The sequence below is a fragment of the Anopheles coustani genome, chromosome 3, assembly GCF_943734705.1.
Source record: "Anopheles coustani chromosome 3, idAnoCousDA_361_x.2, whole genome shotgun sequence".
Taxonomy (NCBI): domain Eukaryota; kingdom Metazoa; phylum Arthropoda; class Insecta; order Diptera; family Culicidae; genus Anopheles; species Anopheles coustani.
Window position 1 is genome coordinate 70,980,415 of NC_071288.1, and position 27,135 is coordinate 71,007,549.

At 43.5% G+C, this 27,135-nt stretch overlaps 4 protein-coding genes across 10 annotated transcripts; 2 read left to right on the top strand and 2 right to left on the bottom strand.

Moving 5' to 3' along the window:
- Positions 1-847: 847 nt before the first annotated feature.
- Positions 848-17,023, bottom strand: LOC131258839 (serine/threonine-protein phosphatase alpha-2 isoform). 7 transcript variants are annotated; one of them, XR_009178110.1, is made up of 8 exons: positions 16,288-17,023; positions 15,589-15,720; positions 13,247-13,463; positions 12,877-13,162; positions 12,641-12,788; positions 12,486-12,551; positions 8,710-9,136; positions 7,517-7,784 (listed from the first exon to the last, which is right to left on the bottom strand). XR_009178110.1 is itself a non-coding variant. In XM_058260226.1 (7 exons), the coding sequence occupies exons 1-7, from the start codon at positions 16,340-16,342 to the stop codon at positions 993-995; spliced, it is 969 nt and encodes a 322-aa protein (XP_058116209.1). In that variant the 5' UTR covers positions 16,343-17,023; the 3' UTR covers positions 848-992. The 7 variants fall into 7 exon arrangements, 6 of the variants coding, with proteins under 6 accessions (XP_058116209.1, XP_058116211.1, XP_058116210.1 ...); XM_058260226.1 differs by lacking the exons at positions 7,517-7,784; positions 8,710-9,136 and adding an exon at positions 848-1,057; XM_058260228.1 differs by lacking the exons at positions 7,517-7,784; positions 8,710-9,136 and adding an exon at positions 9,548-12,142 and having other exon boundaries at positions 12,507-12,551.
- On the top strand, positions 959-2,829 carry LOC131258841 (arylalkylamine N-acetyltransferase 1). The gene is made up of 5 exons (XM_058260229.1): positions 959-1,003; positions 1,210-1,466; positions 1,556-1,755; positions 1,824-1,896; positions 1,966-2,829. The coding sequence occupies exons 2-5, from the start codon at positions 1,248-1,250 to the stop codon at positions 2,137-2,139; spliced, it is 666 nt and encodes a 221-aa protein (XP_058116212.1). The 5' UTR covers positions 959-1,003; positions 1,210-1,247; the 3' UTR covers positions 2,140-2,829.
- A 543-nt stretch (positions 17,024-17,566) lies between the features above and the next one.
- Positions 17,567-18,643, top strand: LOC131261296 (prefoldin subunit 3). The gene is made up of 2 exons (XM_058263297.1): positions 17,567-17,793; positions 18,082-18,643. The coding sequence occupies exons 1-2, from the start codon at positions 17,719-17,721 to the stop codon at positions 18,577-18,579; spliced, it is 573 nt and encodes a 190-aa protein (XP_058119280.1). The 5' UTR covers positions 17,567-17,718; the 3' UTR covers positions 18,580-18,643.
- Positions 18,638-19,882, bottom strand: LOC131261297 (c-Myc-binding protein homolog). The gene is made up of 2 exons (XM_058263298.1): positions 19,750-19,882; positions 18,638-19,666 (listed from the first exon to the last, which is right to left on the bottom strand). Exons 1-2 carry the CDS (start codon positions 19,792-19,794, stop codon positions 19,142-19,144), a joined length of 570 nt encoding a protein of 189 aa, XP_058119281.1. The 5' UTR covers positions 19,795-19,882; the 3' UTR covers positions 18,638-19,141.
- Between the last annotated feature and the right edge of the window lie 7,253 nt (positions 19,883-27,135).

Genomic DNA, 27,135 nt, shown 5'->3' on the forward strand with positions numbered 1-27,135 from the left:
ACAAAAACATTTCAGAAAAGTCGATTTGAATAGTTTTTAAACTCACAACATTGATTGAAAATTAAATTCACATATGATTTGACCAACGGTTTGTCAATTGAAATTAGAAGGATAAAGTTTGTTCCCGCCAGATGTCGCTAGCGTCACGATTAGCGCCTGAAAGGTATGCAATTTCTATTATTTTTAAAAATAATTTCAAGCACAGCCGTTTCGTACTCATGCAAACATTGGCCGTTAAACTAAGAATAATGAAAAACAATATGAAATTGTCGTACATTATAATAACTAAAACTTTTCCTAACTACACAACATTTTCATTCAAATGAGCTTGAAGTTGAATACATGATACTGTTACTGATTGAACAATGATACATGATAACAAGACAGGCGTAGAAGAAACATGTGTTCTTTGCCTCATCCTGACAGCTTCCAACAAACAACCACCTGTTGCAGGACGAGCCCCCACGAAACGATTCGGTAGCGTTCGGATCAAGAACCTTTCCCGAACATTTAAACCCCTCACGTCTCAGTTCGGCACCCCTCCATTCCTTTCTACGTTCCAAAAGGGGGCCCGACAAGTCGGCAAGGATACGCCGTGTATTATTACGAGTCACATTCTCTCTCACTCTTTCCATCCGTGACCGACGACACAAACAGGACATGCGTAGAAAGTGCGTAAAAAGGGATTGTTAGCGTCCCATCGAACCGTCGATCCTGTCTCCTGCGTTTCTTTGGCATTTATTCAACCCCCTTGCGCCCTCGAAACGGCAAGGGGGAAGCGTCGCTATTGTCCCACGGGGTTCGTCCTTGTGTTCCTCGACACAAACTCAATCAGACATTGTTCGTCAGAACGGGTCCTGGTTGCTGGAGACTATATAAAGTCATTCTATCGCGAGTGCGACCGTGAAGAAGTGCAGGCTTGTTGTGTGTCCTGTTTTTTGCAGTAATAATCTTTCGCCTCGTTTCCACTGCAGCTTCCAATCTTTATCGATTCATTCGAGCGGTAAGTGGTGACCTTCCAAGTGCTTCAAATTTCCATTGATTGCATCGAGTGAACCTAGAATGAGAATTGTTTTATCAAAATTTGATTGAGGAATGAAAGTAAAAGATTTTTCTTTAAGTGGACCTAGGTAGTGAAAGATTAAAACTAACAACTAAACTGCCACATGAACAAAGCACTTCCGTTGAGTTAATCTATTTTCCCTCCAGCTTATTGCTTTTCTCATTAAATAGCCAATATCATCGAGATGCTGGCCAATTCGAACGGTTTACGGATGGAAATCATCACCGAGCCCTGGTTTCCGGAAGTGATCCAACACCTTCGGCGGACGTTCTTCGCCGATGAACCGCTGAACAAGGCGGTAAGCCTATGCCGTCCTGGCGATGGTCACACGCTTCTTGAAAAGCATAGCCTTTCCAGCCTCCGGGACGGGATCAGTGTAATGGCGGTAACCGCCAGCGGAGAGGTAAGAAGCAGAGGGACGCATTTATAACGATGACATTTGGTAGCGCATTCCAACCGAGACCATTTGCACCCTATTCCCATTTCCAACAGATAGCTGGAGTGGTCGTTAATGGCATTCTCCACGGCAACGACGATACGAGCCGGGCCCTCGATAAGCTGGCGACAATGGATGATGACAAGTTTCGTAAAATTTTCACTCTCCTTTACGAGGAGAATCTGAAAATTGACCTATTCGAGCAGTTTTCGGTGGAGAAAATATTTGAAATTCGCATCCTATCTGTCGACTCCAAGTACGTGCTCGGTGTGTGCCTCTTTGGGTTCATTTGACTAACCCCATTAACTGTCCTTTTTTAAACAGATTTCGAGGCCAAGGGCTGGCCAAAGAGTTGATGCGGAAAAGCGAAGAGGTGGCGCGTACGCAAGGGTTCCGGGTAGGAATAGATTGTTATAAATTTGATTTGCGACGAACTTTTCTCTTCTAACTCTATCCCTCGTTGCAGATCATGAAAACGGATGCGACCGGAATGTTTTCCCAGCGTGTCGCCAGTTCGCTCGGTTTCGCGACCAGACACGAGGTACTGTACGACGACTACTGCGACCAGGACGGACGTCCGGTTTTCCACGTGGGTGCACCGCACGATAGGTTGAAAATCATGTACAAGGCGCTCTGTTAAAAAAGGGTCCGGAACGGCGTAACTAATCAATCAAAATACCACTTTTGCTCAGTGTGAAAAGCCGCCAGGAACCAAAGGAACAAGAAAGGAAAAACCAAAAAGAAACCCGAATCGTTGTTGTTACTAAGCTGTTTTAAGCTATACTCATGTTATTGTTGCATCGGTGTCCAATGAAAGTCCGTACAATAGAAGCAATAGTTGTTGTTCTCCCGACATACCAAGTACTATAACTAAGTACATAATCGCAAAAACTGGCGGCCAGAAATTGGCTTATTTTGTAAGGAAACGAATGCACAAGGAACAAACTCAAGACATGAAACCATCCAAATAATGATAGACTATTGCGTTTGTAAGCCCGGGAAAGCCATATGAATATGGAGAAAGATTGATCCTTTGCAAGGATATTATTTTTTAAGCACAGAAAACTAGAAAATGGACAAATAATGATATGCTTAAGGTTTTTTTTTAAATTATTCTTACCCAGTGCTTGTTGTGTGTCCCTTCGTATGTCCTTATTGTGTATCTGTATGTGTGTTAATAATAGTTTTGATACTAACTATCACCCCTCGCCTGCCTCATGGAAAAGCAATGGCGGAATGCATTTGACAATAATGGAACTACTACAGCGAATATATAAATGTTACTTGTGTTCCGAAACAATTTCGCCACATATTCCCCCCGCATGATGGCTGCGTGGCGGTTATGAGTGTTTTGATAAATAAAATATATCTATACGGGACGTGAGGCAACCCAAATAACCTTTTGCGTGCTTTAACCTCGCGATGAGTTGATATCCGTTCAAAAACCGAGGGTTCTCCGTTCAACGGATAGTTGTGACAATAGCAGCTGCATCCGTGCAATTTTTGAGAGGTGAGCGCGCGAGAGCCCCAGACCCGAGAGTTACTTCCGAGAGATTTTTTCTTTCGCTTCTACGCGCGGCTGTGACATCACAGCCCTTGCGCGAATGAATACACTGGACGAAATTTGTTGTTGCGTTTTCACCTTTTTATTTCTCGATTTCTTGTGAATCCAATAACACCGAAAAGTAAGTTAACATCTATGATCCATCAAGAACAGCATACACACTATACAATAAACTATTTCGTATGAAATATACACACTTCACTGCAGAGCTTACCTGCTAGTTGAGGAAGTTTTTTGCTCAGCTGCAATCGGTCAGGTGCGTTGCTCCGGAACTTATCATTCTTCGTAAAAAGATGTCTCCAACTAGCTAGAATCGTAGGTTGAATAGTTGATAGTTGATTGAATACCAGATATACTACCCTGCAATAGATGAAATGTAAAAACTATATGTAATTATCGCCGAAAAACTTTAGCGAACTTACCGTGTTGCTTTGTTTACGTCGATCTGGCTAAATCGCTCTACGCATGTGATGAACGCAGCGAAGGAGTAAAAAATATTCACGTCTCCATCGTTCTAATGGAGAAATGCAAGCTCATGCTTGAAGCGACGGAGCACGCAGCGACAGATGCACGCAGTGACTGAGACAAACGCACAACGCGATGTTCCGCAATGGAAAATTTTGAGCTCGGTGCGCTCCTCGTGTACGGGAGAGAGCGCGATGCAGAGTGCGCGCGTTCGATCACCCAAATAAGATCTCTCCATCGAAAAATACGAGAACGGGATCGAAAAATTTGGCTAAGTCCGCGAGCGACGGGTCTTCGCCATTTTCGCGGCATCTGTGGACGGCAATCATCGAGAGTGGCATCGCAAAAATCGGCTAAGTCCGAGAGAGCTGGTTTTTTTTGTATGGAGTTTTCTCTGGCATGCTCAATTTTCAAATGGAACCCATCCCAGGCTGGTTGGGAAGTAATACTAATGATCACCCACAATAAATGGCTCCATGGACATGAGAAATTCAAGCGAAATATGTTTTTCTTCTAATATAAAAACTGTCATCAAACTGGTGCGAACATTAAAAGTAAGGATCTTCGTTCTACTTCAACAACAACTAGTGCTACTCTGGAAAGATTTTATTCATTGGTACCTTGAGGAAGATTTGATTGGAGATCTTTTTGAAGATGTACCCGAAAATGTCTTCGTACGCGGTGCGTAGTTCCCGGAACACTACCTCCCAGTTGTCGTTCAGAACTTGGTTCATGGTTTTGCCTGAAGATAAGGAAATGTACTTGTACTCCAACAGTGCCCGGTCGAGGACGGTCGACTTACCTAACGTCGGGTCACCGTTGAAAAGATTCCCGAACTCGAACGTCACCTGCTTCGGTTCGAACTGCACCAGGTACTTCCGGATGTGCATGTACTGTTCGCCGTTTCGTTCCACCAGCTCACCGATGAGCTCGTGGTGCGTCTTTAGCCGGTGCAGTGTGATGTTGGCCAACCCCTGGCCGGTGATCGGGAGCACCAGTATCCGCCCGTCCATCGTGTAGTTGCCCACGAACTGCACCTGCGGCGTGATTGCTTCCGCTTTGATGATCAACTTCTTTAAGTCCGTCCTTAAAATATATCGAACAACAGCACGAGGATTAGTAGCTTGCAACCGAGATATTGTTAAAATTAGTTCACCGATATTTCAGGATGTTCGATTCGGTTAGCCGGCTCAACTGAACCCCAGTAAAGTGTTGCTTCAGCTTGATCGGAGACGACGATTCACCCTGCTCGATCGAGAGGGCGTCCACGGCCAACGGATCCAGCGGGAGGATGCCAAACTCTGGCAGACCATCCTTCAGCAGCCGGATCGCACCGTTGACCGCGCTCCGCAAACACTGATCGAACTGAGGGCTGCTACGGTGGCACTTTTCGAAACTGCTGGCTACAAGAGACAAGAAGGTGAACATGAGGGTTTTCGTCAGTGCGAAGTATTTTCTCGTTACGTTTACTTACGCAAATCTTTTCCATCGATGGCCGTTCCCATCGAAAGTAACCAAATGCCCACGGCGCACTGCAGAATGCCTGCGCACAAAGTGCGTCCGTTTGGATTCATTTTCGATCGTCGTCTCCAGCAACGATTTGCTCTCGCCCGAGGTGTGGACCGCACTGTGGTGGACTCTGACGTTTATCGATCGATTTTATAGGACGCCACCGTTCCCGGCGGTTCGCTTTGTCCGTGCGGGGAAGGTGTACTACCGATCTCTGCACACCACCAGAAAGAAAACCCGGAAGAGGTTCCCCGGTGCGATACCAGATGCCCTCCCGAATGGTACATCTTTGTACGCTGGCGCACGGCAATAGCAGGTTTTTGATCAAACAGATCACGTTCCACCGACGGCGGCTACTGACGCGGGTGGTTCCAACCGTAACCGTACTTCGGCTACGTCATCGAAGGTTAAACCGTAAGATAGCGGAAAAACAAGAAAGAACTGCACCGAAATTGTCCATTTGCACTTGCACTTGGTCGAGGTGCAGACAGTTCAAGACCTTGCGCCATCCATTGTGCGGTTGCGATGTCGTCTGGGAGACAAGTAGCTAATATGCACAGTGGTACAATACATTATCTCACTGCAGCTGAAGAAGCTCAAACAATTATCTGAACGAGCAAGTGGATTAAATTAATTTATAATTTGAAATACATTTCAAATCTAGCGCTCTAACAAGTAGATTTTTCAAAAGATAACTCTACACTAACTGCATATCTTCGACCATTTTTCAATACTTCGATTTGCAAAGCAAAATGTTCAAATTCGTTGTGTTTCATAGTTATAAGGATAAAAATAATAACATAAAAATCAACAATGAATTCCTCTCTATCACAAGGAAGGATGGAGAAACTCTGCAAAATAATTGTATGTTTGGGATGGTTCCGGTCCAATGGAGAACGACACACTGCAGGCTGCATCAAACAGCTTAAAATAGCATATACGGTTGACAGCCGATTATCTGAGATCGTTTTACTTTTTTTTACTACAAATATATCGTCTTTTCGAGATATTCTGCCCAAGCATGAGGAAAAGTGATTTGAAAATGTTTAAGAAAAATGAAAGGTGTTAACATGTCACGGTGTGTTGTTCATAAACTTTATTGTAAGTGTTAATTAGAATTGATATGTTGGTGTTTTACACCGGAAATCCAGGGATATCGCTTTTCCGCGATGGTAGCCTTGCTAGTTTTTCTCGCGGATAATCGTGATTAATCTACTGCAATTTAAAACTTCCTAACAAAACTCTTGACTGATTTAGTTATTTTTCCTATCTTTTCTAGTGTTGATCATTAACATCAATACATTATTTTGTGGTGCTTGGTTAGCTATTGGTTAATTCAATCCTGGCTATTTTAATATATATTTTTCTAAGTGTACAAAGTATCGACAAGTGATTTTATTATTCAATCCGACACTGTACGCTGTTGAGCCTCCAACGTAAAATATAAACCAAGGTACGTAGCCATTGACGTAGTCAACGTACTACAAATACGAAATCCATTGCAGTACACAAAAAATATGATTAAATTAACACGAACCGCTGTCGGTGTATGGTGAGTTTTTTCAATCTTTTCCTCGGCCAAAACCACCTACACCGATTGCTCGCCCATTTAGCGTGCGTCGGCTCCAATCCGCCGTAATTGGAGCTGCACGCGCAAACCATCCTCCCAATCGTGAAAGGAAGGTATGGACCGCGACGCATTTTTGCCATACCTTTACGCCGCGGTGCGTAGGCCAAAACGCAAACTTTGCACGCCAACGGTGAAGAAGACGTTACCGGCGGAATGACAATAATGTGACCGGGGAGCACGATGCCATTCGTTTGCCGGTGGGGGCGGTGGGTGTTTTGGTAGATGCGCACGTAATATCCGAGAATCGTCGAAAAAGTGTTCGTACAACAGGCCGGTGGGTCGATCGTGGGACAAAAACAAACGATGCTGTATCTCAAGAAGGTCAGATGCAGTAAGATGCGCAGAGAAACCAAATTATTTGTTTGGTACTTTGCAGAGATGTTCTATTTATCGATTGCATTTTCCTTCTTCCGCTCGTTTCAAGATATTTGTTAGAGTACCAATTCTTATCAATCGGATTTGAGATAAAGCTCAATGAAATTGTAATCTACGCCGAACAGAAAATCCTTCACGATACACAGTTGCAATCGTCATTTCAATGTTTATCTGAACGACACCGACCGGAACTGTGTAGATAAGGTTTATTTTCGTACGCACAACGTCATCAGACGACATTTTTCCTGAAACCGTTACTTCTTTAATATAAACGTGGTCTTTATCGTGATTTTGTGTGGTATTGTGACTCAGTAGGCGTTCATTACTAATTAACTGTGTTATCTATTGAACGCAAAATATCAAAATTTACCTTTTCTACCATGACCATCGCTATTTCGTGTCCACTTTTCGGAAACTGCATTCTTTCAAATATATCGAATAATTTTGTTTTTAAAATAAAACGTCTAGTTTTTGGTCTTGTGTAATACTTTTTATCAATTTCTAATTAGTCGCAGCAGATAATAAACTTGATGAGCAGAAAGAACCTACATAAAAAAACCACAATGCTGAAGGAGAGTGATTTAATAAACATCTTCTCTCGATGGTCGTACACTTTTTATAGTTTGTAGCTAAATTATCCCCTGCTTTTACGTCTTTCCTTATCGCAGGGATTCGATGTTAAGCCGGATGAGTGGCTCAATCAACCTTCGCCACGTGATTCATCCACCACTACACTTCATTGCTGCAAGAAGGGAAACACATGTTGCTGTTTTTTCACACATTGTTTATAAAAATTGCAGCACAAAAAAAACTATGATAAAAAAGGTCACCCGTTTTATTGAACAACGAAAGGAACAAAACGAAAACACACAACCAGATAATGTGGAAGGCACAAAAAGGGATGGATACAAAAAAAACACGCTAGAAAAGACTTTTTAGCGGCAGCAGAAGAGAAGAAACAATTAATAAGGAACTCCACCAAGACGAAAATAGTAAACAAAATAGTAAACCAACCAAGCAAAGTAAACAAAGCACAGATAACATGGTTAGTATGAAGAAGCAGCAGCAATTGAAGAAGTTTTAAATCATTCATGGTGCATAAATAAACATCACCAACGGGATCTCATTGCTCGTCGGAACTGAAGAATGTCTTTTCTATGATACTGGATCGTTCAACAGATTTTTGGAATCATGTTGGAAATTACCAGGACACTTTTGTTCAACACCACCGGTAGCACGGTAAATAATGAGGTTCTTTCAGGTAGTTACGAGCGGAGCTTGAGAAACACTAGTTGATAACAAATTGGTTAATGCCGGTACCGGCAAAAAGGAAGGAATCGTCTCTACTGCCCCCTTTTTTGCACACACCGGAGTCAATTCCAGGTGTCCGGCTAGACACTACCCAAACGAACGTTACTCGCACACGCACTGGAAAACACTTGGACAACCACTAGCCCGAAACGGATGTAGTAGCAGAGAGAGAGAGAGAGCTGATGTTATTGTTTTGCGGACAGCACCAACCGGAAACAACCACCACGACACACCATAGGGAAGTAGGATAAAGAAGTAACGACACTTAACACGGTGGATAGGAGCAAAAGGAAACTAGTGGCATACGGAAAGCAGCACACATTGGTAAACTATGTCCGATAAAAGGCGGTACTTACGGGAGGAAATTTGGATAATCAAACAACGGCTCAGCGCCGCTAGGCCTTAAGACAGGGTGTATGTTGTGTGTGCTGCTGCTTGGGCGGTATGGTAGCTGATCTCGTTCGGAAGAATCGCGCCCACTGCGTCGCTGTTATTTATCTTCTCATTTTTTTATGTAGAGATGAATTTATAATTCATAATGTCCTGTGACATTTGTGCTTCTTCTCGTGTCCGTGTTAAGTAATGCGTCTCTTTGTCCGCAAAGTGAAAGTATGCTACTGTGTGTTTTACTGCTGCCCGTCCTCTTCGCCATAATGTCCTTTTCCGATGGAGTGATCATTTCCTCTTCTCTCCTTCTCCCACACACAAACCCAATGCACTGGAGCGAAGAGCGTTTTTATTCGCACTAAAATTTGCTGCTTTTGATGAGCTTCTGAAAGCCACCTACATTCGAAGCGTATAGGCAACAAACAAAAGTGTGCGAAATTAGTGATTTGTGAACTGTTTGGGGCAGCATACCGAGGATCATCATCAACAACGTCAAGCAATACGGGGGTAAACGGGAAGCACAACACAGATCGAGGTCAGTCGAGGAAGAAAGATCAACAACCGCCAAATAATGCAACAGCTGGCAACAACGTGGGGGAAAGGGCAACACAAAGCGGGAAGAGAGTCCGGTTCGGAGAGTGGGAAAGAGTGCCGAAACGATACATAAAACAAAACATCAAAAAAGATAAAAGCATCCAAGTCCTTGCCTTTCATATATAATTTTCACAACCGAAAAGAGTCGAAAAACATGAAAACCCAAAAAACAAAATCCACTAAATTTTCGAACAACCAGTGTGTTTTGTTTTCTTCTTTTTTGCCAAACTATTATTCCAGCGAGTATAGTGAACAACGTACATTCTGCGCGCTCAAAAAAAATCGTGCCTAAAACATCCACTAATCTCTCAATGTTTGTCTAACGTCCTACCGAAGCTAGCGGAACAAACGTAAACATGGTTCAATAAAACACATCCGGTTCTGTAGCAACTTAAAGAAAGTACGAATGGAAAGCAAAATCTTAAAAATTAAAAACTATTCGTCTATCTCGAGGAAAATTGTCGTTAAAAAGAGGCCGCCAACGAATTTTTTTATCTTAAAGTCTAAGTTTTCACCATGATTGGCATGTGGGGCATGGGAAGGACGGGCGGAGAGGGGAGGGGAGGGGGAGGCAAGATGCGATTCAAAATGCGCATGAAAGTATGGAAGTATGGATGGTTCGAGTCACTCTCATTTTCTCGTTTTTTTCTCATTTTGTGTGATACAATTTTTATTTATGCTGTTTGAATTTTGATTCTTACTTAGGTGTGTTTTTGTTCCATTTTGTGTAGTATTACTTTTCTGTTTTGCTTTGTTTGTTTTGTTTTTATTGTGTTATCTGGCCTACACCGGCTCAGCTCTACGTGTAGCAGCGTTTCATTTCGGTTTTATCGTTTTGCTTCGTTCCAGTTGTTGGAAACGATGCCCACTTCTTGTGTACCGTGTTGTATCGTTACCGCAAGCTCAATCAACTGTTGCTTTCGTACGCAGGGCTTGGCTTTACAGCAGCGTAATATTTCTAGATTTTCATGAATCCATGTATGCCCACAATGCCAACCAACTATTTTTCCACGATTTGACCACGGTTCTTCCATCCCTTGAAACGATCAACCATAATTTCGACAGTATTCCACATCAGACGACATCTTCTCCTTGTTTGTTGTTTGTGTCAACACTTTGATTGCTCCTCTGATCTGATCCAAGAACGAACGCTGCGCGATACACAGAGAGACGGAAGCTGCTAACATACATTTGAGGGGGTTCCACACTATTTCCCCATTGTTGCACAATTAGGCAGCATTTCTCGAATCGGAAATGGCTGCTGTGGGATTGTTGTTGGTTGAAACTGTAGATCTCAATATGTTATACGTGTAGGTGTGTTTGTTTTCTTTTACTGAATGCTTTATTTACGTTACCCACTACTATAATAAATTGCGCTGCGCACTTATTATTTGATGCTGCTTGTTGAAAAATTGCCTTAAATATTTCATAATCATAGTGTTCGTTACGTTACATCAGTATTCATTGCGAAGTGCTGTGTGTTTTCTTCTTCTTTTCGACCTGCAATAGACTCCCTTGCCCTCTCACGGAGCGGGGGATAGTGAATTACTACTGCTGCCTTGCTTCCGTGGGGATACTATCTATCTCTTTGCCGGACATTGCGCGTGGAGTGAGTAGTGTGTGCCATTGCATTGCATCTCTCTACTACATCATGACATACACCGCACACGTTTGTTGCTTCTGTTCTACAGCTGCCCGCCGTTCCGAAAATCCGATCTGCCGATCACACACCACAGCTGGGCACAAAGTCTACCGTGTGTTATCATGTGCTGTTAGCATGCTTTCTTGTTGATTCGTTTGCTTGTTGTTGGCTGGTTTGTTTACTTTGCATTTGCTGTCCTACTGTGTTCCTTCTTTCCGCCTGTGTTGATGCTGCATATATGTTTCTAATTAAATTACCATTCGGAAACTACCTTTACCTCTCCACAGCTCGTCACACACATCACTGTTTACCTACACTGTCGAAACTGTAGCGTATTTTGCGCGCTCCCTCCCATTTGTTGACACACTTTTTTGCCTTTCTTCTCTTCCAAGTGATGTCACACACCGGGTATGTGCGGGGGAAAAGTGTGGGATGTGTTGGCTGGTGTTTAAATGAGGGTATCTTCAAGCGCAAATTTTCAAACCATCCCTTTCATCCTTCCCCGTCAGATGTGGTACAAGTAAAGAAGTTGGAAAACATCCCGGTGGTTAGTGATGGAAAGGTAGGCGCATTCGATGTGATGACCAAACCCGTCCACACGCCACCCGCTGTCCAGTCCCCCTCCCCCAGCGTCTCCTATTTCTTTTTCTAATCGTTTTCCCCGTGTTCTGGCGTTTCATTAAGATTTCCATCCGCTTTTTCTCTGCTTCCTCTCTTTACCCTGACTCTCTACTTCTCTCACCCTCTAACTTTTTTGTCGGCTGAAGAAGATGTGCGCGCACACGCTAGTGTTCCGCGGGTGATTGGTTTGCCCTGCGCTCCTTGTTTTCAGTTGTTCTTTTTTCGTTTTTGTTGTTCCAACTGACGACTAACGATCGCGAGCAACTTTTTAGCGTGCCTCTGTCTCTGGGAGGAGGATGCTGCATTCCGCACACCCCCACCGCGCGCAAACACACACGAACCTCTGCACAACACTCACACATACACAGATACACAACACACACACTCACACGCACGCGGGCGGGCGGGCTTAATCAGTCGATCTTGGTTTTTGTTTTACTTTACGTTATTTTGCATTTCGAATTTAGCTTACAGATTTTTGTTTTTGTTGAAAGAATACAAACGTACGGGAACCTGGGATTGTTTTTTTAGGGGGGCGGGGAAAGGAAGTGGGGGGCCTCCGTGTTTGGAGGGAGACACGTTCGTGGTACGGGATAGGCACGATTAGAAAAAAAGAAAGGGGAAAAGGAGAAACAGAACGGATATCGTACAGTTTAATAGTACGTATCATTATGCAACTGTACGAGTTGAGGGGGTAGGGGGTGTGTGGTAGCAATAATAGTATTTTGTAGTCGTAGTAGTGTAGTAGAGGTTGTAGACTGTAGTAGAGTTATAAAGTAGTTTTTTTGTGGTACTAATTTTTGATAAATTATTTCTTTTTGTTTTTACTGTAACTCCTCGGTGGTGTTACCGGCCGTCCGGAGTTGAGGCCACCGTATTGGAACTTACGTTTGTCGGCTGGCTTCAGGATTTGGAACGAGCACATCAGCGTGTCGTCGACGGACATCATTGCACCTGCAAGTTCAGAGGTAGGCGGGCGGAGCGAAAACAGAACGGAATTAAGAGGCTGTTGTGAATTCCCCGGCGGATGGCTTTCCACTTACCGGCGTTATCGAACTCGCCACAATAGTTGGGGGCGGAGAAGAGGGTCACCAGCTGTCGCTTGGCGAAGAACTCATAGCCATCCTCCACCACCTGATGTGCCCGACAGATTAGGTCAAAGTCGTGCTTAGTGAGAAACTTGCCGACAATCTGCAATGTAAAATGAAAGTTTTGGTGAGTACATCATGCTTGCTATTACCATCATCTTGTACCGTTTGTGTTCCTTTTGAATACTCACATCGACACCAAACGTGAAGCTCACACCACGGTCATTCTCGCCGTAGCCGTTCGTATCCTTGTCCGGGTCGGACCAGAGCAGATCGCACAGCAGTCCCTGGTCTGGCACATCTGTCGGTCGCATAATGCGCCGGATTTGCTCCATCGACTGCAGGTCCGGGCTGAGACCGCCGTGGCAGCAGAAGATCTTTTCGTCGACGATGGCCGCCACCGGCAGACAGTTGAAGCAATCGGTAAATGTTTTCCACATCTTAATATTGTAGCGCCGCTTGCACTCATCGTAGAAGCTGCAACAAAAGCACAATCGGGTTAGTTGCATGATGATTGATGATTACGTCGTGGGATTTTTGATCGGTCGGCGCTTGCGTTACCCATAAATTCTGTTGATGCTAGCACACTCATGGTTGCCGCGCAGTAAGAAGAAATTTTCCGGGTACTTGATTTTGTACGCCAGCAGCAAACAGATCGTCTCCAGCGACTGCTTTCCCCGGTCGACATAATCACCCAGGAAGAGGTAATTCGACTCTGGCGGGAAGCTACCGTACTCGAACAAACGCAGCAAATCGTAATACTGACCATGGATATCACCTGGAAAAGAATAATCAACAATTTATTAAACAAGTGTGACTTTAGCTGACAATGCGGAAACTAGCACTAACACATCTGATGGTCCATATACCATAGTATATGAAAAGACTACGGAAACTTGAGCTCAAAAAATGATTACAATCGAAACACGGCACACGATGATAACAAATTTACAACCTTCGTTCCGTACCTTTGCGTTCTTATCTCTCGGTCGGAAACGTGCCACAACGTGTAACGCTCGAGGTTCGTTGATTTCCGAAGGGTTATATAAAACTTACTAACGGCAGAACGGAAGAGTGTTTGTCATTTCTAATTGGCCGCAATTAACTGTTCAATATTAGATGCGAACGTTTGCTAGATTAAACTACTTTCCAACAAGGACCAGGAGAATTTCCAAAGCTTTCGCATATGAACGCCATGTAAAAAAAATTATTTTGCTCTGTGTGGGCAATGTGTTTTACGGTGAAAATATCGATCACTTCGCCATCGATCGTTCGCCAGAGGGATTAAATAAAAAATAATATCATCTATTCCAGAGAGTGGATCGATTCATTTTAAATTAATTATTTTCCACATATCAGCAGCCAACCTCGGTATGTTGCTTAGGATCGAACTAAGTAAAACACGAGCTGAAAAACGAAATGGGAATCATGCCAACAATTTTGGTGGAAACTTGCCCACCGTAGGTTGGAGGTTGGCGCGTTGGACCTTACCTTCTGACGCAGGAAAGTCGCAAGGGAAAAAAAGGTGTAAAAAAGGTTACAAGAACGGCGTCGATGACGAAAGTATTGATTTTCTATCACAAAGGCGTAAAAAAATCATCATAATTCGAACCAACTATACCGAACCCTAACAGGGACGATAACTTTGCCTATGCTTACTTTTTGACGACCTCGACAACCTCGGAAGGTATGCTACCTCGGTTCGCTTGATACGGTACCGAGACGACGCCGCGCACGGCGGACGGGTTTGAAGCCAACAATTCGCTATCAAATTTCCTCCGTCCTGCCACCACCGACCCACCCCGGGGGTGGTTTTGTTTCGGAACGGGTGTTTTCGGCGGCGGATTGGCCGTCAATGGCTCGCTGCCGCCCGGTTCGCGACCTTGTTTGATGATGGTAGCGACAAACGTGACAAATGTGCTTTCATTTTCACTAGCCCAATCACGCGGTGCGCTAATCCACGCACACACACACACACACGCTACCATGTATACTGATCGCTTCACACTGCCTCAACCCCCTAAGAGGGATCACTACTTTGCAGCTACGAGGGCAGCTTTAGACGGACGGACAGTTTTTCTCGGGAGGCAAGTGAATTTTTTCAACAACAAAAAGTTGCAGTACATTATAGTCGTTCGTTCGTCAACACGGTGGCACAAGTTGTGCCGTGCGTGTGAGAGGATCATTAACACCCGGTGCTTTTTATCTTCGAATTGGTCACTCTTGAACGACTCTAGTTGACACGGTTGCGGCGCTTGATAGAGCGTTGGTTCTCTAATCTTTTCATTTTGCGTTAAGTTTCAGCTCGCATTGATTAGTATGGGCGAAGCACGTGCAAAGGACCGCCTGTAAGATGCGCACGGGTTTCCCTCACCTAGGGAGGGCTGGTTCCTACAGAGATAAAGAATTCTCTCCCTCCATCGTTCTGTATTCCACCCCGTGGCGAAACATTTCGCGGGTCAATTTACACCTCCTATACACATACAACCGGCTGGACTATCTGGTAACAAAAACAGCGAACAACACATCCATACGAAACACCCGCGATAAACAACTGGGCAGACTGGAATTTTAAATAAAGGTGTGCGCAAATCGAAGCACCCGAGACCAGCGAATTTGATGATCCGCACCGGTACATAGTGCCGGACCCAAAAACAGCAATTAACAAACGGCTTGATCCCAAAAATATAGCACAATTACCACCTCGTACCATATCCCGCTGGGAAGATGCCGTTTCAATAACAGTTTTCTCGCAGCCCCAAATGCTTCCAGCCATCCCCGAGTTTACGATTTCCATCTTGTCTTTTTTTATCTTTTTCTCTCTAAGACCTCTCTAAAAAGATGGCGCTATGGGAAAGAACGTAGGATAAGAAAATAGTGCCGAATACACAACGTAAACTTACCGCAAATTTTTAACGGTGCCTCCAGCTCGAGCAGTATCGGTTGGGAGAGAAAAATTTCCCTCGACTTCAGACACAGCAGACGAATGTCCGTTTCCGACAGTTGTACATTTTTTCCTGGCCTTGCACCGCGAACTGTGGGAAAAATAGATGAAAATCAGAGTAGAGTAAAAAAAAAGTGACACCCAGCCAAAGCACGCATTTAACTATTTTCTTTTTTTTGCGTCGCATCGCTCTCTTTCACTCATTATCTCGACCGATGTGCGGTGTATCTTTTGCTCTTTTCTGTCACACTCTACACATCTCGGCGATGCTCTCTTTCGCTCGTTATCTTTTAAGCACTTTCGAACGTTTCGTTCCCGCTCGCTCACATTCCACCAGAGGCCAAGACTCGAACTGACTCATATGCACGCACGAAATATTCGACATTCACAGTTACCGACCATTTAAAAGGCAAAAAAAATAGCAACAGATAGATCATCGCTTGCCATGGCCTAAACTCGCTAGAAACCGCATCAAAGAAGAATCTTTTGCACTATTAAAGAACACTTTTTACACACCGGGCGAAGCGCGGGGGCGTTGGCCATAGATAGATGGATATTTACGGTACGGTAAAATGATGCGAGCGCAGGCCATCTTTGAACATACACACAAAAGCACCGCCGGTCGGAATAATGGTCGAAATCTTTGGCTTCAATTTACCTTCTAAAAGCATCGCAATCAGATGATCTATGTTTGATAACTCCACGTCCGACATTTTGGATCGATTTGTTCAACTCAGCTCAATGGTGACGGGACGCGAAAGGAGCGTACTTTGGACGGCGGGACGAAGATGTTGATCGTACTTTCGATCTTTTTGCTCTTCCGTTTTCCTTCTTCCGTTGTACTCGCAGCAGGGTAGTTAAATAGCTCCGCTTGCACAGACGATGCTATGGCTGCTGAGTTTTGCTGCTACTGCGGCTACGTCGTCTCCGTCGTCGCCGTTTACTTCGCGGTGTCGTCGAGTAGTGAAGAAAACACAGCAAACTCGTAGCACACACGCACACACACACGCGAGGTTCGCCACACACTTGGAAGCTGTCTTTTTTTCTTAATTTTCCTGCATTCACTTCCTCCCGCCACTACGGCTTACTTTTCCGCTTGCTTTTCGTTCGTGCCTGCTGCTGCTGCTGCCGATGACACCGTCGGCTACGACGAATTGCTGGTTTCTTCTTCCTTTCCCGCGAGGCAATGGCGAATGTGTGAGGCTCTAAACTCCTTTGGGCGTGTTTGCGGAGTTAGTTTTTCTCAACCTTTGCTACCGTCGTGTTACGAACGTAACCTAGACGTCGCGGGTAGGTGCCGCGGAAAAAGATAAAATATCTTTTTCCAACGATGGAAAAGAAATGTGCACGCACAAAGCTTGCACGACGATGGGTCACTTGAAGCTGGCGGAATAGTTTCTCAAAACCGTGCTGCCAGACTTGAGTCAAAAAAGCCACGAGGTAGCAAATTTTCACTCCACAAACTTTTTCAAGCATCTTGAAACGCTGTCGAAGTCCTTTGACATCAGGTTTAGTCATATGTGCGGTCGACCCTGTTATATCAGGTAGATAAATGTAAATACTTATAGTCAAAATTATGATTTGTTTGGTATGATCGAGTGATCCGCTCAACACCGCACGCAGAATGACGAGCACTCATTGCCTGTAAACATTTTTGTATCATTTAACTGAACCCTTTGATTGGACGATGTATTTTATGGGCTGTTGATGGGTGGTGTTCAAAAACATTTGTGCTCATGTAATATATTAAAAAAACAACTCTAAAATTATTAATGCCCGTTTCAGCTGGGCGCTATTACCGTTTTGTCACAAAAGTAATTGATGATCAGGCTGAACTTTTGACAATCGATTTCGAATCATATTTCTTGCGTAAAAAGCACAAGTAATTATTTATCCACTTTGAAGACGACTTTTGTTCTCATGACAAGACCTTGCCTCCTGCAAAGATATTGCTGCACAGAAAAGGTTGTTGCGGCTAGCCGCATATCGTGATTAATGCGTGTTTCGTGTATTCACATTCACTAAAACTATCGATCCTGTCGTCACAGAACAATTAGTCTCGCCACAGCATTTATTCAGCAGCCGTACGATGGAGGTTGTAGAATTACCAAAACTAGAGAACGACCAAAAATCATATGCGGGCATACCGGAGGCCGTGTTTGTGGTGAGTAGGTGTTATGTTAATGCCCTTTTATGTCAATGCACTGAAACGGTGATTTGTACGAGGGTGAATAGAAGCGATGGCAGTAAAGTTATGAATAAAATGTACTACAAAATGCTTCGCTGATTAGGATGGTTATTTATCAGCCCAATAGCTATTGGATTAATGTTTTGGTTTGTGTACTCCGTCCCGCCGCTCTGTGCTAGCGATAGGCAACCGCAAACCCTTATACGCTCTAAAAGATGTATCTTTGAATTGATTGTATCCATTATCATTACCACTGCTTTTCAGGACGATGTTGAGAAGTACATGAAGGACTCCGGCAACGAGGACAGTGTAGAGAGAGTGCTTAAAAACTTCGATGAGCAGCACAGCAAGTATCGTTTCATGGAGTATAGCATGATTTCTCGTAAACGTCGCCTGCGACAACAAATCCCAGACCTAACGAAAAACCTGGAGATGATAAAGATCCTACGCGACCAATCGGACGACCAGGAGACACAGTTCCTTCTCAGCGAGCAGGTGTTTGTGAAGACCACAATGCCCCCCACGAAAACGGTATGCTTATGGTTGGGGGCTAACGTTATGCTGGAGTACCCTCTGGATGAGGCGGAGGAGTTGTTACGTCAAAACAAAAAGTCGGCCGAGGTGAACCTGCGGTGCCTGGAGCACGATCAGGAATTCTTGCGCGACCAAATCACCACTACCGAAGTCAATATGGCACGCGTGCACAATTATGATGTTAAGAAACGGCAAGCCTTGAAGGCCTCCGGGGAGGACAAGTCGTAACAAGGAAGCATCAAATGTTTAAAGAAATTGAAGCGAGGGAAATAAAATTGCATTTTTGACTCTTCATCGTTATGTTTTATTTAGTTAAGTTCATAGTTCATGCTGGCTGGAATGATTTTCATTAATTCTTGATTGACACGTATCGCTTTCATTGGTTTTATCGCTTACCGATATGGATATATGCTTGCCACCTTTCTACTTCCGAGTTTATAACATAATTTGAGATACGTGCAGCTAGCAGCTGATGATGGCAATTCATGGAATGACACACATATTAATGAGCGGCATTGATAAATATGTGATACAAAACGAACAAGCACTTGGCATTCAATCATAACTCTACCTCTTGTTTTGTTAACAAAAACCATGCTAGCAAACAGAGGAATAACGTTATCGATTAAGTTTTCACACGACGAATCCGTTCTTCACACTGATATCAAGCCTGTATTTATGATGGACGGGTCATTGGATTATTCATTATTCCACCAGTGGAATAATCACTACTATTCGAACGCCTGATCCGCTAGAGCTGACATGCGTTTATCTAAACTTATACGCATAATTAGTTTTGATTCTTATCATCTCCCTGTTTCTCCGGCTCTTCTGACTTCTCCACTAGTGGCACGTTTTGTACTTCGTCGGTAGGTGCATCGGTCTTTGTACCTTCGCCATTTTTGGCTTGTTCTTTTGTACCAAGCGGTGCCGCCTGTGCTGCACCCATTTCCTCAGAAGCAGTGGTAGGTGTGTCGACGTTCGATTCCACGCTCGCGTGCACCACCGCAGTGCCGTTTTGTGCCGCTGTTTCGGAATCCAAGCTCGATGCTAATTTTTCGTCACCGGCCGTGTTTGGCTTGCTGGAGCTTAATTCTTTTTTCAGCTGCTCAATTTCTTTACGAGCATTTCGTAGCTCCTGCCGTAAAATCTCCACATCCGTTTCCTGTAGTGGATCGCCCAACTGCTGCTTAACGAACTCTATTGCGTTTTTGGGACGTTGTGCGTTGCATTTTATGAAAGCTTGTGTCAAGGCGTCGAGTACTCCTGTACTTTCCAGGTATTTACGGAAGTCTTCCTTAGAAACATCAATCGGCTACGGAGAATCGAGGAAAACAAGCGTTCGCATGAAAAGAAGCACGACAGATGGAAAATGCAGCGCCAAGGATCCAAGCTTACCTTGTAGGTACCCATTTTTTCTTCGGTTTCGTTGGAATTGGTCATAACTCGAAATTAGATTTATCCAACGCAAAGAGCACCACGGATCGATAGCTGAATTAGAACGTTGGTTATCAAACTGCATCAGTTCAGACTAGAGTTGGCATAATCAGGATTCAGAAGATTCGAAGATTCAATTCCTAGACGGATTCCAAAGATTCGAATCCCATCTGACGGATTTTAAAGATTTGAATCCCATGTGACGGATTCCAAAGCCTTGCATTTTTCCATTATGACCAACGTATGAACAAATAAACTCTCAAACGCAAAGCATTTTGCAGACGGATAAGTTTAAGCAGCAAATTTTTTTACGTTCTACATAGCTTTAGATAAATAAACTGTGTGTGAAACTTTGGTCGTAATTTTAGGCTTTTTTTTAAATTGGTAATTAACTTTTTAGTTTTAGAACCAATTTGGACATAGGATCCTAAAATAAAAGTCCTTTACAAAATCAACAGCTTTATTTAAGGTAATATTTTTCTATTTTTTCTAGTTTTTAAGAAATTCAACTGCCATCAATCACAAAATTTGAAGCATGCGTGTGGTGAAATAGTTCATTTTCAATTTATTTCATGTCGAACCATTGAAATATTTTCGTGACTTTGAAAGTCGTTCATAGTTTTTAAAATAGCTGTTATGTATTATACGTTAGAGCTTAATTTCAAAATAAATTATATATTGCTTCATAAATGGTTTCTTATTTGCTAGAGATCACTTGAAATTAGATCAAAAATTTAATTTAAAAACTTTTTCTTATTTTATTTTTAATTTAATTGTTTGTAAATCCATTATCATGGATCAAAAATTCTTTCGGACGTTTAATGACTTTCTCTCAATCGCAACCACAAATTGTGATATTTTGTAATACGAAAAAATGTATTGTGTTTAGGGTAACAGCATTTGAAAGGTAACAACTTGATTTATTAATTTAAATTTTATTGGTCTGCTCACTGGAAATACATTCTATATTATTTCTGAATAACAATATAACGTCATGTTCCTCTTTACTTGTGTTCGTTGTACTGGAGCAGTCACCTTCCTTGCAAGCTACCAGCTCCACGACGGAATCCAACCGGATCTGGTTGAGATTTTGTAGATTATGTTGGGCGAAGTGTACTTTTGATTTCATTGGGCTAGAAGCCAAACGATAAGGATGCCATTTGCTTCCGAGCCGTTTCGAGTGACTATGTCGGGCTCCTATTCGACGTAGTCTTCCGTGCGTTAGTACCGCTGCTGATTCGCTGACCACCTTCGCTTGTGCCACAACGGAGGGGTACAGTGTAGTAGGTGCTATCAGCTCGACGACCGTAGGTTCCCGATGCGTGGACATCTCAACCGTACTGCACTGACAGTTATTGTTCAAATCGACTACCTGACAGGGAATACTAACCGTCGCAGAGTCCATTCTGTACGATGTGGGCTAGATGTCCTCGAGTTCTCAGACCGACCAGGTCAGGCTTCAAACTGCTACTAAGATGGTACACGTCGTTGGCGTAAGGGCGTACATTGCTGCATCCAATAATGCGCGCTTGTAGTTCGTTGTATTGCTGCATTTTCTGGCCCCGTGTGGAGTGTTATTGCGATCGTTTCGTGCGCTTGGGAATGGGTTGCATCGTCGCCTAAATATAACAGCCAGTCCCGCTTATTGCGAGAGAGGCGGAGATGCCCTTTCCCCGCTGTAAACGTTGTTGTTATTGTTATGTTGTTATTATACATAGTTGTGTTACTTGCTGGGTTGCACCCAACGAGTTTTTAACACCTATATACAGCATTTAGCATTGCACTTCTTATGTTGGTGTTTCTCCAAAACATGAACATGCCGTTGCCCCCACTTTCCCACCTGCTCGACATTACTTTCACCCGATCGAAGGAGGAGGGAACCGGACGGGCACAAAAAAGGAGTGATTTAAAACAATATTTATGGTGAGAAAAACTACCCTTCGCAGCCACTTCGTACTCCTCTCTCGTTCTATGCGATGCCGTTGTAAGGATGTAACACACACTCACCATGTGCATCGTCTCGTTGTCGATCCTCCTTAGTTGCTTCTGGTGCGTCACCAGCTTTCTGCTGCAACTCCTGCAAAATGGCAAAAGAAAATGGCGTCCCGATTGGTGGGAAAGCTTTCGGTATCCCGGTATACACACGGGGTAAATGATAAACAGATATTGCAGTCCCCGATTAGAGGTCGGTACCACACTATCCCCAAGCTGCCCAAACAAGGAGGAAAAGGAATTGGCTACGGAAGACCCACACATACACTCACACACACACGGGGAGTAAGAAAATAAACACGGTAAATAATAATCAACAAAATAGTTCGGTGTTCGCCAGGGCTTCCCGCTCGGGTTTACCATTTAAAACAGCAACGAATAAGAAACGGAGGAGCATGTTTCTGTCTTGGGAGATCCCCAGGATGTGCTGGACAGGGACAACCGCACTGCCTGGCTAACGAGTGAGAAGAGGGCCACAGGCATACCCACGCGCACATGCAGACCGCTTGTGCCGTGATCGTTTGTGTTATTGCAATTTGTGTGCTGCACCGAAGGCTACGCGAGACACTATAGTGCACAAACCATTGCCAGGGAGTGTACAGGCAGGCAACAATAATACAAAACTAGTGCACACCCAAGCACTATATCCAAGGGAAACACGCCTTTTTAGCCTGGGAAACCCCCGACCTCCCCCCCACAGACAGCCCCGGGGCAGGTGGTGAGGCTCGAAGCAGGAGATTGATGAAAAATACAAGGAAATATATCCCGACAACTCTCCCTTGGTTTCCTCCTCGATATGCTCTCGTTGATGGGTGGTGCGGGGAGGTTGTAGGGGGAGTGATACCTTGCCGCCATCTTTGTTTCCCGTAAGCATCGCGTATGGTTCGCATTCGTTGGGTGGATAATAAAAAGGCCAAGAGGAATAATGGCCTGCCGTGTGATAGACACACAAATTTGCCTCCACAAGAAGAAGATGTGCAGTAGGTATAGTGCAATCGAAAGGAACTCTCTTCCCCCTTTTGACGGCCATTATTGTTGTGGAAGAAAGCGACGCCCCGATTGGGTATGGCTTTCGTCCGTGCTTACGGCTACACACATTATTGCCCCAACAGTGGCAACAACGCAACAACGCAGCAGCGCCTGCCAACAACGCCACATCAACAAGAATGTACACTACACAATATACAACGAACGGCGGCGCACCTACACTACTACTGTTTTTTTCCGCATGGGGCAGAAGGGAGCGTTCTGTTTGCGCCTAGTTGCAGCATCGTTTACAGCCGAAGGATTTCATCGCCGTCTGCCTGCAGCATCCCATGGCCTGCCTCAACGTATTTCTTCGTGCGCAAGGATGGCGGATGCGACCAGAAGTTTGCCTCACAAAGGATACCTTTGCTCTCTGTGCGTGTGTGGGTTTATGGTTGAGCGGGGCGCCTATATACTAAGCATTCGGGAAGAGTTTGACGAAACATGCCGAATGGGACCCGAACGGTTTGGTTCGGAACCGACGGGTTATATAAAAGAGTTGGTCTGCATGTTTGCTTCCAAAGTAAAGCTTCGAATTCAGTCACATTTTGACCGTTGCCTGGAAAACACGTGATCAACAACTGTCTTGCGAAAAAAATGGATCCATGAATTCTACTGTCACTGAAGGAAGTAAGGCAGACAACAAACCAATTGTCCTGTTTGAATTATTATAAAAAGCTCCTTCTGTGTTGATTGGATTACACAAATGTGCTCTCAAATTAGTTTGATATCCATTCAAAACTCCAGGGTGCAATTATCCGACCATGTTGGTTAGAACAGTTCCGATCACTGGTTAAGATAACGCTTTGCTTTTGTGTTTAACATGTAGAGAGGCTGTTTGAAACTCAAAAGAGGCTGTTTGAACCTCGTAATGTTTAAAATACTCGCCAGAAAATCATTTTCATCATCATAATCATGATCAATAATTTCGCGTAATAAATACTGTACATATTAAACTAAACGCGTTCCTGTAGATACATGAAATCTTCATACAAGCTCATTAGAAAATTGATAATAAAATATTTATAAATATTGTTAAATAAAAATTGTTTAGTGGAATCAAAATTCCGTTCAATACCAAAATTAATAGACGGTTGCAAGAAAAAGTTAATCAAACTATAATCGTGTCGAAATTCCGTGTTGTAATTTGTTTGACTAAACGATTGTAATAGTTTTAGCCAAGAACTAAACATTTGATTTATGTATCTTTAAAACAATGCAATGACCAGATAATTGATATTGTTAAAAAAATGTAAGAACAATTTTAACCAGATTGTTGACAAAAAATGTATTGGTAAATACTACGGGAACGGTTCTTCGGGAACTAAAGTCATGGAAAAATGGATCCTTCTTGCATTATATATCTATGTTATCTATAAACGCGAAACAATACTTAATAAATTAATTCTGATACAAAAATATTACCTTCGTTAAAATACTTTAAAAAATTCAATGTATTTGCTAACACCGACTATTTTCGAATGAAACAAAATAAATGGCACCTTGTTTACTTTGTAGTAATAAATTTCGGAAGGACGAAAAAATGGACAACTTTTATTGACTTCATTTTCTTTACATGTTTTGATTGAAAAGTTAGCTGAAAAATAAAATTTGCATTAAAACCCCGTTACGATTGCTGGAAAAAGGCCGGTGGAATTCTGTAAAAAATCTAAGATGAACCCAAATCTGCAAATAATTATGTCTGAAAAAGATTCATCTATTCGAGGAAAAAGTTTGATTAAAAACCCCTGGTTTTCCCGTGTCATTACCCGGATTATTGCCGTTGTCAGCTGCTTCCGGTACGTCCTGGCTCACTTCCTCGCTCTTGATGCTGGGCGATCGCTCGCTGTTCATCTTTCTTCCGATATTGAATGATCGTTGCGCGTTTTCAGGTTTCGAACAAAACTGTCGAGATCGAATGCTACCGGTGCAAACTGCAAAACCCTGCGAACCGACTGTTCGTACGCGCGCGAACTCCCGACGGTACCGTTCGAGCTGGCCCGGTCCAGCGGCACTACAACACAACACAGCGTCAAAACATCGACTGAAGGGGATAAAGCAACACAAAACATGTTTTATATTAAAATGCAACACAACACACAACCGTTTGTTTTTGCTGCGCGTCGGGACGTGTGGAACGGAGGAGGCATGGTGGGTTCCTTCGCCAGCGTGTGTAGCATCTTTTCGACGGTCTCGGATCAGCCGAGCTAGTGTGCGAGTGTGACGACGACGACGACGACGACCACGACGACGGTGAAAATGCACAAGATGATCGCACATACGGACGATGGAGACGCCCGGTGGTTGGTGGAAGGCCGACTGTTTTCCCTGGCGGGGACGCTCGGGTTGTGTATTTGTGTTTATTTATTATTTACATACACATCGCAAGCGCTCGGTTGCAAATGCTGTTGCCGTTGCTGCTGCTGCTGCTGCTGCTCCGGCTTCTACTGTTCGTCTGCTGATGCTGTTGACGGGGCCAACTGCTGATCCTCCAACGTCTCCTACGCGCTCTCCCTGCACTCGGTGCTTTGTGGGTGTGCGAAAATGGTTGTGCGCGTGACTCAACGGAATAGGTTTGAGTGAGAGAGAAGGAGAGCGAATGCGAGCAGAATAATAGCTCCTATTGCTACATAAATACAAATTAAATACACCCCGCGCTTGTTGTGTGTTTTGCCGACAGCGTTGACACCCCCGATTGCACCACGAACCTCATCTAAGAGCTTCGTCTTGAGGGAGTGTTATCCTTTTCCGGCGGAGGCGCTTGCGAGCGTGCTTGTCGAGATGCAACGGATGCACTGTTGCACAATGTTTGTCCGCCTCCTTGGTCCGCAACGATCGCTTGTTGTGTTGTAGCAGTTTTGTCGCTGGCGCTGGGTCGAGGCTGCAATCGTTTGTTGTGTGGGTATATGCGACCAATACCTGCACTCTCGGGGAGAAGGGCGTTTGGAAAATAGTCCAAATACATATATTTTCCCCGCGGTGCTAGAAAATAGTAAACTGCAACTTCGTCCTTCCCCGTTCGCTCCTTGGGATGCAGCTTCCGTCGTGCTGTGTGATTTTCCTTTTTGATTTTCTTTCTTTATATTTAACTCGTTCTTTCCTTTCTTCTTCTCCGCTCTATGTGTTGATGCACTTTACCGATGCACTGATATACAGGTTCAGCGAATCAGAAGCATCCGTTGGACAGATCGAGCCCAGCGCAACTGCCATCGAAGCTTTTTCTCTCTGTTTGACAACCCGATTCTAGTGGAAGTAGGCGTGTTACTCCGTAAATGTGCATCGAGAGCTTTTCACGCTATGCCTTAACAATCACTTTCTTCGTGCGAAATGATGCCATATTGTGCAGTGCAGGACTTGCAAAACAAGAAGGAAGGGATAGTTGCTTGCACTTTCATAGAATGTTTTCATTTTTGTTATTTTCCTTCGAAGCAAACATGTTACTGTACATGGCTGTAGATGTACACTAACGATCACGTATCTTGTAGTCAATTTTTACGTTGGTTCATAAATCACTATTTCTTCAAAAAGACTAGGCGCGATGAGTAATTCAGGAACGTTATAGACCACACCTTGAACTAGACCCATCACCTATAATTTGCAAAAGGTATTGATTACATAACCATTATAAAACCCCAACGAGTATTCATTACTCTAACCCTTTCAAGAATATGGTTCTAATCGAAATAAAGTGGCTTATGTTCTACGGACACAAGGGAATGGTAGTTGGTGTTGCTGGGTAATTTTTTTGAGTTGGTAATTTAAATGGTAAACCTATTGATTTTCCATGGGATACATTACTTAGATGAAAGATACCGGAAATAAATATTGCTACCATTGTTTGTATTTAGTTAGCGAAGAAGAGTCGGCTGGCAATGCTATAGGAAATGAATATCACTATTACCTGTTAGATATTGAAATAAGATACAAAACCTTACATTCACCTTTAATTTACTCCGCTCATTTATTCTCTACTTCAATTTCCCTTTAGAAAGGTAAACATCTTTAGATGAGTGTTGTTCATTGTGTCAGAACAAAGTAATAAATTTTACAATTACTTTGTTTTATTTTATTTCACATTCAAAAAGTTTGACAGGTTTACTTTACAGAAAAAGATGTTTAAATAGTTGAAAAAGCCATACAAAACAATACGGCTTATTTGGCCTGAATCTACTGTTGTTGTGTTGTTGAGCTATTTTTAATGGAGACGCCTGGTGCAGAATGATCACCGAAGGATGGAGACGCATGGTGTTTTATCTTCAATCGCCATCAGAAAAAAACTTAAAATTAAAATAAGTTAAAAGTTGAACGGGTACCGGGTACAGATCAATA

What these genes read in the sequence shown, in the direction of transcription:
- LOC131258841 (XM_058260229.1), top strand. Translation starts at nt 1,248, where the DNA reads ATGCTGGCCAATTCGAACGGTTTACGGATGGAAATCATCACCGAGCCC. An exon ending in CGGTAACCGCCAGCGGAGAG is followed by an intron (nt 1,467 to 1,555) that starts GTAAGAAGCAGA and finishes CATTTCCAACAG; the next exon opens with ATAGCTGGAGTGGTCGTTAA. An exon ending in CGCGTACGCAAGGGTTCCGG is followed by an intron (nt 1,897 to 1,965) that starts GTAGGAATAGAT and finishes CCCTCGTTGCAG; the next exon opens with ATCATGAAAACGGATGCGAC.
- LOC131258839 (XM_058260223.1), bottom strand. Translation starts at nt 16,342, where the DNA reads ATGTCGGACGTGGAGTTATCAAACATAGATCATCTGATTGCGATGCTT. An exon ending in GGCACCGTTAAAAATTTGCG is followed by an intron (nt 13,464 to 15,588) that starts GTAAGTTTACGT and finishes ATTCTTTTCCAG; the next exon opens with GTGATATCCATGGTCAGTAT. An exon ending in TGGCGAGTTCGATAACGCCG is followed by an intron (nt 12,552 to 12,640) that starts GTAAGTGGAAAG and finishes CTGAACTTGCAG; the next exon opens with GTGCAATGATGTCCGTCGAC.
- LOC131261296 (XM_058263297.1), top strand. Translation starts at nt 17,719, where the DNA reads ATGGAGGTTGTAGAATTACCAAAACTAGAGAACGACCAAAAATCATAT. An exon ending in TACCGGAGGCCGTGTTTGTG is followed by an intron (nt 17,794 to 18,081) that starts GTGAGTAGGTGT and finishes ACTGCTTTTCAG; the next exon opens with GACGATGTTGAGAAGTACAT.
- LOC131261297 (XM_058263298.1), bottom strand. Translation starts at nt 19,794, where the DNA reads ATGACCAATTCCAACGAAACCGAAGAAAAAATGGGTACCTACAAG. An exon ending in AAAAAATGGGTACCTACAAG is followed by an intron (nt 19,667 to 19,749) that starts GTAAGCTTGGAT and finishes GATTCTCCGTAG; the next exon opens with CCGATTGATGTTTCTAAGGA.